Source organism: Euprymna scolopes, chromosome 7 (genome assembly GCF_053919585.1).
Source record: "Euprymna scolopes isolate OS-2025 chromosome 7, ASM5391958v1, whole genome shotgun sequence".
In the NCBI taxonomy this organism is placed as follows: domain Eukaryota; kingdom Metazoa; phylum Mollusca; class Cephalopoda; order Sepiida; family Sepiolidae; genus Euprymna; species Euprymna scolopes.
Window position 1 is genome coordinate 148,862,828 of NC_136488.1, and position 12,003 is coordinate 148,874,830.

The window sequence follows — 12,003 nt, forward strand, 5'->3', positions numbered from 1 at the left end:
TGTTATATTTATCAATTTTATATTCATGAATCTCTCTCTATTCAAAAGCAGTAAAAAAGGTTTACTTTTTAATTTACCTACTAACCAGACCATCAGTAATAAATTGGATCAGTATCTCTCTGAGTAGAATACTAAAAGTCTCAACTCTTATGTGTTTGTACGCACCAGCAGCTGTAGGGAGGTGACAATCTGTGTGTACCAAGTTTGAACCTAGTTCGTTTCACAGTCTCTCCGTTAAGTACCCAATACCTTTCTAGAAAGAATTTTTGGATTTGTATTACTATACACATGCCACATAGACTCAAAAAAGTTTCCAAAATAACAAATATATGTTACCAAAGGCAAGATAAGTTACTTTTCTACCTAACTAGATTTTTTTTCAGTGTTTTTATTGAATATAACATGTTTATTCAGCTCGAAAAACATACAGTGTTTACCGATGTATTTGAAAATTAAAAAATGGCGCCAGACTCACTGTTGAACAAGGTAAGTTTGGGAAAAAGAGCTAAAAATAAAATATATACACAGTACTGTTAAAAACCCATCGAATATATGTCAGTTTATGTCACGGTAACATATAGTGAGTGAGTTTCTTAATAAAAAGATATGGAGGAAAAGAATGCCAACAAAATCATCATGAATTCATGAATGATTCTCAATGAAATTTGGTATATAGGGTATTCAGACATGTGGAAAATGTTTTAATCGGTTTTTATCTGGCAAAAAAAAGCTGCTAATGGATCAAAATTGAAAAATTGATACGGAGGGGGGGAGGGTCATTGGAATTTTATCTGTTTATCAACTGTTTCACAAATGCGCATATATGAATGGTTCCCATGACAGATTACTTATAAGAATAAGTAGGTTTGAAAACACTTTTTAAAGATCGTGTGAAGCTAGCGTAATGGTTATTGTACTTGACTTACTGTCTTTAGGTTTTGATTTCGATCTCAGCTCGATTTTTTTTTTTTTTCTAAGAAGTGAATTGTTTAGAAAAAACATAATACTTGCATGCACATGTCTTAGTTTCTTTCTGTTTTTTTTTTTAAACTTCATTTTTTTAAAAAGGAATTTAATGCTACGTTTAATACCTACAGTATTTCTGTTTTGCATTAATCAAAATATAATATTTATGCATATTTTACAATTGGGCAATGACGGGCACCCTGCTATTCTTCCAATTACGGGATTTCCTTGGATTTTACTTGTGCAAATGGAAATTCAATTAACTTTCTTGAAGTTATATTTTTGGATTTTACCGTCATTGGATTATTTATCTTTTACCAGACTATCCATTCACGTGTAATCACCTTTTTCTTCACCATATTCCCTCTGCTTCACTTTTTTGTTATCAAGTAAGATCTTTGACTTACTTGTTGTTTCATCAAATACTTTTGTATGCAAAATCCCATCCCGCATTTTGCTAATTCCTACCCTCTGATGAGAAGGAAAGTATTTCTTCGAAACTCCGTGGATTAAGGACTATCCACTTATCAAGTGTTTCCTTTTCAGATTAAATATGTTTTTAACTCTTTTTCAAAGTGTTTTTTAACATGTTTTATTAACTGTTTGCTCGTATATATATATATATATATATATATATATATATATATATATATATATATATATATATATATATATATAACACAATTATAGACCCAACTGGTCATGACTGGTCTAGTATATTGATACAGCTCTCTAGATCTTGTTTTGTTGTTTGTTGAACAGTTTGTGATTATTATCAAGAAAGAAATATATACACATAAATAAATATATGTTTATGTTAAATACATGACATCATAAAAGATAGCATCATAAAAAAGGAATTGTAATTGTTGAAGCTTTTGATAATAAGTATTCCAGAAGAGAGAAAGAGGGAGAAGTTTAGGAGAGGTAATTGTTTTACCTTTCTAATAAAAGGATTTCCAGGGAAGAGATCCAGCCAGCCATTCCCATAGACAAAAGCCAAGGATCTGCAAGTCTCCACGACGCGATGGTTCGGCCCCGTCGTGGGCATCAATGCTGATGTACTGTAGGGTGCCGTTGTGGGCATTTTTCTTGATGGGTTTGTATTCTTTGTGGCGGTCTCCTAACATATACTTGGCCGCCAACCCATAGTCAATTAAAAACATGAATAGTTCGTTGGTAGATTTGACACCACGACGAATCAGGATGTTAGCCGCTTTCAGATCAGCATGGACGTAGCCATGAAAATCAAGATATTCCAAAATATCAAGCATGCGGAGAGCTATACAATAAGCGGTCCTCTCCTCGAGGCGATTGTGGTTGCCTTCAAATATTTTTTGAAGATCAACATCGAAGAGAGGCAGGACAACGAAACGATATTTGACATCTTTCGACTCGTGTATTCCGTTGCCAATCAATTGCGGGATGCCGGGCGCACGGGTCGGCGTCTTACTTTTAGTCTTCATCTTCATATAATCTGTGATTATTTCCGGGCAGGCTATTCTCTGTAAGACGTGAGATTCGTTGAATAACGGTCCGTTACTTTGGGGCTCAATTTTAACAGCATATTCATCGAAGAGGATTTGGAATCCAATAGTTTGGCCGTGTAAATCAATCCGACACAGCACAAAAGAACAACAAACTTCTCTTTTTTTTTTTTTTATTACATTTTCACCCCAAACAAGGCAAATTGCCACTTTGGTATAGGGGGCTACTATCAGGGGCAACAACTACCGGAGTACTATGTAGGGATTTGGGCAGCAAGATGTCGGTTCATGTTACACTTGAACTTCTGCACGTCAGTACTGTTGGGGAAGCAGGGACCTGGAATGGAATTCCAAAGTCTAGCGGTTCTGGGGAAGAAACTATTGGAGTAGAAAGATCTTTTACATCTAGGGATCTCTACAGTGTGGGGGTGGGATTTAGCAGCCTGTCGGGTTTGTCGAGGGTGCTCACGTCGTGGGGGCACAAGTGCTTGTAGTTCATCAGAGCATTCACCACAAAAATACTTGTAGAACAGGCAGAGGGATGCAACATTTCGTCGATGGGAACTTCTTTTTAACAACAAAAACTTAGAATATTTATTAGCAGCAGGAACTGGCAGGTCGGACTGCAAAAAAGGAAGAAGGAACAGAAAGTTCTTTTTGAGGTCGTCGTCAGTCAGTCAGTATTGTGTCGTCCCCAGCTAATAGCAACTGTCCCGGTGAAGGCCGTCGATGCTATAGCAGGATGTCCGGTGGACAGGGGACGAGAGAGGATAGGTGTTACTTGTCTGAAGATCTGGTCCTAACTGACTGACGTTCCCGAAAGACTTTAGAGAGCAGATGAATCAATGCACCTTGTTAGTTGATAGATCAGCCCTTGGCTGAAGAACTCAAAGGGGGGGCATTCACCAAAGAAAATAGTTCTTTGTAACTGCTATGGAAGTGTGTACGTTGGGGATATTCAATAACATACTGGACGACCCGTTGTCTAGTCTGATTTTATTAGATAATCCGTGACTCTTTGAGTCATCTAGACCCCTAATCGATCACAGGTGGTCTAGACCATCTGTGATGTCATCCATTTTCAAGTCGGTACATATATTTCTTTCTTTGTGATATTTATTCGTTTCCATGGTTCGTCTTTTCCACTTTCTCACCTTTCCCCTCCCCATCTTTCTTCTCTTCTAGTGGAGCTGATATGAACACTAAATTACTCTCTGATCACAATAATAGCAGCTGAAGTGCTGTCAATTCTATTTGCCACTACATACCAATCGAAGATACATTCTTGATAAGCAGTCCAACATATCAGTCGACATCCGCTACTTGTACTGGACTGGTGGCTGAAGTATGGTATCTGCTCAGATGCTGCATTCAAAGTAACTGTCCTTAGTCAATGGAGGGGAAACCCTTCTATACTAAGGCAATTTTATTTTTGCAGAATCCCCTTTTGAGGGAATCTGATTATCTCCCACATTAAACCGACCTTGTGTCACATTTTGTTTAGTGGGAAACAAATAAATAACCAGTCCAACAGGATGGGCCACAACAGCTAGAATGGTCCTGCTCTTTTGGGCTGAGCTATTGTTCTGTGAAGTTTTAGGAGATCCCCCTTCCCAAGCCTTACCTTCTTTGAGAAAGGCATAGTTTATTGTGAATTGACTGAGGTGCACCTACGAGAGAATTCTAACTGAGTTGCTCAGGCATTTTTTGTAGAGCCAGAGTGTGCGGCTTCTTGTGTGCTGGCCTTTATGTCCTCATCTTCCAACTTAGTGAGAGGGAGGCAAATACCACTTATGTACTGTGGCTGTAGCAAAAAAGTTTACAATCACTTGTTGACAGACATCTGCGACAATTAAGTGAGCCATGTCTCTGAAGGATACATATTTATAATTTACGAAAAGCTCTTGAATCAAAAAAAAAAGTTACAGGTTTGTACAAATCATGAGATACCTTCAAATATTTTTATAACTGTACTTGTTTTTTTTTTTTATCTAAATAAAATCACTTGTGTCCAAAGTGTCTTTATTAATTGCTCCTTTAAGACTGTTGATAGTTATTTTTCTACAGTATGGTTGGTGGGGTTTTTTGCTTATGCGTGGAGCGGTCTAGCTGTAAATTGGTTCTTCTTGTTAAAAAATGTTTGTTTGTTATTTTGCACACTTTTATTTCCGGAATATTCATTGGTGTTGGTCAGGGCATGTTGGCAACTTCTTTGAAGGTAATTTCCAGATATATTTATAATTTACGTGACTGAAAGATTAATTTCTATTTCAGTCCATTATGACGAGCATGGAAGCGCTCAAGAATTGTATGCCAATGTCTAAGTCAGGCTTTTATCACAGGCGAAAATAAGTTTGTCCAAGGGCTATAAAAAACCGATACCAGAGTCATTCAGAGCATAACTGCCAAGGTTGCTGTGATAATGTCTCATATTGAGTCATTGCATTCTGGATTGTGTCGAATTGTCGGAAGTGTTTGGGTTTGAATCAATGGAGTTGTGAGGGATCATGTTGTGTTGAATCATCGGAAATATTCACGTTCAAATCGACGGTGTTGTTCAGGATTGTGTTGTGTTGAGTCAATGGAGGTGTCTAGATTCAAACTGGCGGAGTTATTCAAAATCGTGTTGGATCACATGGACGAAATTGTTCAGGACCGTGCTGCCACTTGTGATAAAAAATTTTGTTTGTTCTCTCTTCCCTCGCAAATCAACAAGCTATTTCATACTATGGCCTTCGATCCAAAACGTATAGGAGTATTTGATGACAGTGAATCCAAAAAAATCAATGGTGAGGTGGCTGGAGAAAGTTGAACTGAAATGCAAGCGGGGTGGAGTGAAGCGCATCAAGTGTATCATTCTGATGCACTTGTGATAAAAAATTTTGTTTGTTCTCTCTTCCCTCGCGAATCAACAAGCTATTTCATACTATGGCCTTCGATCCAAAACGTATAGGAGTATTTGATGACAGTGAATCCAAAAAAATCAATGGTGAGGTGGCTGGAGAAAGTTGAACTGAAATGCAAGCGGAGTGGAGTGAAGCGCATCAAGTGTATCATTCTGATGCACTTGTCAGGCGGTGCGTATGTTGTGTACCAGCAACAGAGTGAGGAAAAGTGTGTGGATTTGGATTGTGTGAGGAAAACGCTGTACACAGGCTTTGCCTTGGATCCTTTCACTGCCTTCAACTAAATGAAACGGTCAATGCATTTTTGGCGGAACTACGCAGACTTGTGGTCCTGTTTATTGGTGTATCAGATCAGTGCCTGCAGTGTGCATTTATTGCTGGATTGCCTAAACATACGGAAGAACTATTATGAGCATCCTCCCAGATGGAGAACCTAGATTTGTCACATGTACTGATGCGTGCTCATGCTATTTTAAAGAACTGTACAGGAGTTCCAGAGCAGGCTAAAGTAGCTGCACAGTCGGCACAAAGCACACCTAAGGAAACCGATACTTCCGGCAGTGTTATAATTGTCATGGACCCAATCATAGGGCAAGTGGTTGTCTACTAGATAGTGAGACAGTCAGAGATGCTGGTGTCAAGCCTCGAAAAAATATCACGTGTTATCGATGTCAGCGTTGTGGGCATATTGCGCGATTTTATCCAGGAAATGAGCTGGGGGAGGAAACAAGAATTCAGTGTCAATCTCATTCCTCAAACGGTTGTAAATGGTGCATTACCAGTTGGCGCATCAATGGACTACCACATACAGCTCTAGTGGATGCTGGATGCATGTAATTACTAGTCTGCAATTTGTGTTGTAATGAATGAACAAGAAAAGTGACACCTGTGCTCATAGCAGATGGAAGCACACTTAGCTGCTGTGGAATAGAAGTGGTGCAAGTTAATATTGGTGCAAACCTGAGCATTAACATAGAAGTCTTAGTTGTGGATGGATACTTACTTAGATTTAATTTGTTGCTTGGGCTGGATGCAATCAAGCGGCTGGGAAGAGTAGCTGTAACTAGTGCCAGTGAGGTAACTTTTCCACATTTCAGCAAAACAAATTTTGCTGCCATCACTTTTACAGAGCCTGATGGAAATGGGCTGATGACCAACCTCCAATTACATTGAAAAATAATCTTGCAGAATATCGAACCTAAATTCGTGAGGAATATGATCGTGAACTGCAAATGTGGATCAATAATGGCAGTGCTAGACCTATGCTGAACCTATTTGCAAGTACATGTTGATAAATCTCTTTGGCCATTCCAAACAGTGAAGATCAAGGAATAATGATATTGCCTTATCCACCTTGGATTTGGGGTCAATGCTGCCCCTTTAATAATGCAGATTGTTGTTAATACCGTCCTCAGCCAGGATGAGATCATAAACGTGGCTACATCTTATATTGATGACATTTTTGTGAATGAGACTCTGTGTGTTCTGCAATCGATGTCAAGGAACATTTGTAGAAATTTGGTCTGGCAAGCACGACCCCAGAACAGCTGAGACTGAGCTCATGTGAGTTGTAATTACATGTTCAGGAGGAGCCGAGAAAACTGTTATCGCAGTGGGGAAATGACCTTCCAGTAGTCCCTGATGGACTTACCTGTCGAATTGTATTTTCAGTGTGCAGGAAATTGACTGGCCATTTCTCAGTGTGTGGCTGGTTAAGTGTTGCCACAGCATTTGTAAAATGAAGGGCAAACACTATATCAACTGGATAGGATGACAAAGTGCAAGACTCTCTTTTAGCATGGATGATCAAAGACATTTATTTGAGAGTAGTCCAGGACAATCCAATGAAAGGTGACTGGTGTATTTGTGGAGAAGATGTTACAGTGTGGGTGGATGCAAGTTCCATAGCCAGAGGCGTGGTTGTAGAAAGCAATGACCCCATGGTATAAGTTGCAAGTGGTACATGAGGACAAACATATAAATTTAGCTGAGCTTGATGCTGTACAGTGAGGTGTCAACCTTGCATTACAGTGGAAAGCCAAAACCATACATCTACGAACGGACTGTGCATATTGGTGGAAAACTGACACATTGTCTGGACAGATGAGAGTGCACATGAAAGCAGCCTCTGAAATGTTAATTAGGTGGCATCTCGTTACATTTTGAGATTTGGCCTTGGAATATGCACTGAAGATTGATATGAGGTTTGTTAAGTTTCATGATAACAGAGCTGACCAATTTACTTGGCTACTACAGTGATGGTTAAACGAAATCTGTCAAAAAATAGAACCCAGAGAACCTGTGTGTGCCATAGCCGCAAAACACAACGTTTCTCAGGTACAGGCAATCCATAAGTTCAGCAAGCATCTCGGTGTGAAGAGGACGTTGTACTTAGTAAAGTTAATTAACCTATTAATAACTAAAGCTGAAGTGCGGACGGTGGTTAGGGATTGCACAGAATGCTAATCCATAGATCCAGCCCCAGAGTATTGGAAGCCAGGTACACGTAACGTCCATGAAAATTGGAGCAGGGTTGTTATGGATATAACCCATTTCAGCACTCAGTTGTACATGACGTTAATAGACTGCAGCCCTAACCTTTTTACCATCTGGAAGCAGTTGCACTGACAAGATTCTGCTAGCGTCATTAAGCAGTTGGAGATTGTGTTCCATGAAAGAGTGCCACCAATTCAATTGCTCACTGACAATGGCGCAGTGTTTTACTAGGTTTACATGGATGTGAGATAAGCTCATATGATTTGGGTATGCCTACATACTCTCGAGAAACAAAATAATTGAGAGGTCCCATTGCACAATAAAGCACATTGCGGAAAGAACACTGTGCGTGATCTTGGAGCCAGTGTACTGACACAATGTTATGCCTAAAGACAACTATGACTGCACCTGTGAATGTACTATACGCCTATAGGATCCATGTCAAGGGTATGGATGAAGTGGTGATGCCTATACAAGGAGGGAGATGCTGTTTGGGTGAAGAATCTGTAGGGAAGATATACAACGCAGTTCAACATGGATACGGTGATGAAAATCAATAGCCAACACTCAGTCTTAGTTAACGGAACACCACACCACATAAAGGATGTGTGCTCAGTGTGTCGACATGATTGCTTAATCCGTGATTAAATTACTTCATCAGATTATGAAGCCACACTGTTGTATGAATGGCCACATGGAGAAAGCTCCTCAGAAGATGCTGCACTCAAGGATCCAGATCAGGAAGAGTTCAATGATGCAACAGACAAAAGCATCACTGAGAAAGTTCCTGAGTCTGTACCATTAAAGCAAAATACCAAGAAAAAGTGGCAAAACTTTGTCTCTTGTGAGTCAGGCCTACCTACGGTAAAAATGAGTTCGTCCAAAGGCTATAAGATGCTGATACCAAATTCATTTGGAGAATAACTGCCAAAGTTGTTGTGGTAAGGTGTTGTGTTGAGTCATTGCATTCGGGATTGTGTCATGTGAAATTGTCACAAGTGTTCAGGTTTGAATCAACAGAGTTGTTTGGGATTGTATAGTGTCACATCGTCAGAGGTTTAGGTTCGAATTGACGGAGTCGACGAATTGGCGGAGTTGTTTGTGCCATGTCATATTGTGTTAAATCGTTGTGTCCATCATGTTGTGTCGAATTGTTGGAGGTGTTCGAGTTCGAATTGACGGTGTTGTTTGGAATCATGTCATGTTGAATCAACAAAGGTGTCCGGGTTCGAATTGATGGAGTTGTTCAGGATCATGTCGGGTCGCATGGACGAAATTGTTTGGGACTGTGCTGCTGCGTGTGATAATATTTTTTTTTGTTCTCTCTTCCCTCGTGAAACAACATAATTTGGAGTTGAAAGAACACACACTCAAGCCCAATGATTTTGTTCTTTTCACTAATGACGAAGATATTCGCTCTTCGCATAAGGAGCAGTAGTCCTTCTTTTTCCTTTATTTTTCCAACAACAAAAACACACGCAAACAATGTGGAATCTAAGAACAAAAGTTTATCGAACAAAAATCCGTCTCCTTTTATTCTGCCATTTCAGACTCCCAACAGTGCCTTGTGTAGGTATATCTTGTCAAACTTGGGAATGTTTCTGCGAACTCAGGACTTTGGATGGAATTTTGAGCGGAACCCTTTATTTACCTTACAAGGGTAGCGTGCTCTTGTTCTGTTAGCCATAACCTAAGGACCTAATACCATCTGCAAAAATGCAAAATGCAGACAGCTAGTACAACATTGCAGCAAGCTACCAAACCTATATGGCCTCCCTAAGATTCACAAGGATGGTATTCCATTAAGACCCATTGTCAGTGCCCGAGATTCAGCATGCCATCCATTGACTCGATTCCTGGTAGATATAATCATCCCAATCATTGGCAAATCTCCATCGTACGTCAAGAATTCAGCTCACTTCATCAATATAATAAACAATGCTCCCATTCATTCCAACCAGATGGTGAGTCTAGATGGAATGAGTCTGTTCCCGAAAGTACCCACTGATGAGACTCTGCCAGTGGAATGGGATAAGCTGACGTCTGATGCCTCACTGAAAGAATGCACTTGCGTCCCAATCGACAATATAATGTTAACCTTCTGTATAGAAACTGCATACTTCGTGATGGGATCTGATATATATCTGCATGAAGAAGGACTGGTGATGGGATAACCATTGTCCCAAGAGACTGAAAAATCAGGTATAGCCGATCATATTTGGAAGGAAACAGGAAGCTATCTATCATTATATGACGAAGTAAAAATAATAGACAGAGAAAAATGGTGGAGAGTAAAACAACTGAAAGAAGCAGCACACATGCTGGGGAATAACTAATTACTAAGTAAACCTAGTATAGAATTTAATATGATATGAGAACCATTAATTATAAACAATAGATAAGATATACAAGTAATAAGTAAAAACATTAATAAATAGTAATAGTTAGTAATAAATAGTGATATTTACAACTAGAAATAAAATCTTACTCTCCACCGTTCTTCTCTGTCTATTATTTTGACTTCGTCCCTAAAATTTGTACTAAAATCGTCCACAAGGACCTATGGTGCAGTGGTTAGAGTACTTGGAAAAATCAATCATAAAAGTGATATTCTCCTGAAGTTTGAAGGTTCAATCCTCAGTGTCGGCGATCGAAAAATACAGTTGCGAATTACTTAGGACCTCTATCCAGTCATGGCTGACGGAACAGAGCACACTACTCCCATGAAGTAAATAAAGGTTCCGTTCAAAATTCTCTCCAAATTCCTGGGTTCAACAGAAACATTTTAGAGTTCGACAAGATACACCTGAAGAAGGTCGGAGGTTACAACGACTGAAACGTTGTGAAAATCACACTCAAGAAGAAGTTGTACTTCAGAATGTGTAGATAAGTGCAAAAATGTTAATGACAGGTGCAACAGTAGCACAATGAAAATTTTAATTTGTATATGGAAAGATCATGGTTACTAACAAGAGTCTTACGAGATGACACATCTGACTAAAGGAAACATTAATATTTGTGATGTTAAAGCAATTTAAAAAAAATTTTTTTTTATAACATTTTCATCCCAAACAAGGCACATCGCCACTTTGATGTAGGGAGCTACTATCAGAGATACAAGTTACAAGGGTACTATGTAGGGAGTTGGGCAGCAAGATGTCGGTTCACATTACACTTGAACTTCTGCATGTCAGTACAGTTGAGGAAGCAGGGTCCCGGAAGGGAGTTCCAAAGTCTAGCAGTTCTGGGGAAGAAACTACTGGAGTAGAAAGCTCTCTTACATCTAGGGATCTCTAGTGTGAAAGGGGGGGATTTAGCTGCTTGTCGGGTTTGGCGGGGGGGGGGGTATTTACATCGGGAGGGGGGTACAAGTGCTTGCAGTTCGTCAGAGCATTCAAAGTACTTGTAGAACAGGCAGAGGGATGCAACATTTCGTCGATGGGACAGAGGCTGAAGCTTAGATGAGGTTGGTGACTCTCTTTTGGACCTTGTCCAGGAGCGAGAGACTAGTAGCAGATGCACCAGCCCAAATATGACAACAATACTCCATGCACGGGCGAATGATGGCCTTATAGAGGTACAGGATACTTTCGGGCATTAGTAGCTTTCTAGCATGGTAGAGAGATCCTACCTTCTTCGCAGCAGTTCTGGCAATACTCTCAATATAATTGTTCCAACTCATGTTTCCTGTGAACGTTAGGCTGAGTGTTTCTGCCATTTCTTTAGATATGTGTTCATTTGTTTTCCTGTCGTGTCTGTTGACATCTTTCGACAAATCAAGTTGGACAACCATCTTTGCGATAATCTTAAATGCCGTTGTTCATTCTTACTGCAACATATCTTCTCTATAATACGTTCTCTTTGAAAAAAGGATGTAAAAAAGGATACTGATACTCCCATAATTCACAAAGATGCTGTGTCACCGTTTACTTATGATCGATTGCTATTCAGGGTCATAAATAAAGTAGTCTGAGTAAGAGATTCCGGGGGATAGTGCATGCCTTCTTATATGTCTGGATATGTGACAGATGTAGCGAGTTGACTGCATATCATTTTCAATATGATTCTGTGTCATATGAAGGAACTAAGTAGTTTAAGGACTGTCTTTCACCCTGAGTGCCTCTCTCTATATTTCATCTTCTCTCGTT

At 39.5% G+C, this 12,003-nt stretch overlaps 1 protein-coding gene across 1 annotated transcript; it reads right to left on the reverse strand.

Annotated features, from left to right (window-relative positions):
- Positions 1–1,910: 1,910 nt before the first annotated feature.
- On the reverse strand, positions 1,911–6,451 carry LOC145280366 (serine/threonine-protein kinase VRK1-like). Its single transcript, XM_080132137.1, has 2 exons — positions 6,363–6,451; positions 1,911–2,613 (listed from the first exon to the last, which is right to left on the reverse strand). The coding sequence occupies exons 1-2, from the start codon at positions 6,449–6,451 to the stop codon at positions 1,911–1,913; spliced, it is 792 nt and encodes a 263-aa protein (XP_079988263.1).
- Between the last annotated feature and the right edge of the window lie 5,552 nt (positions 6,452–12,003).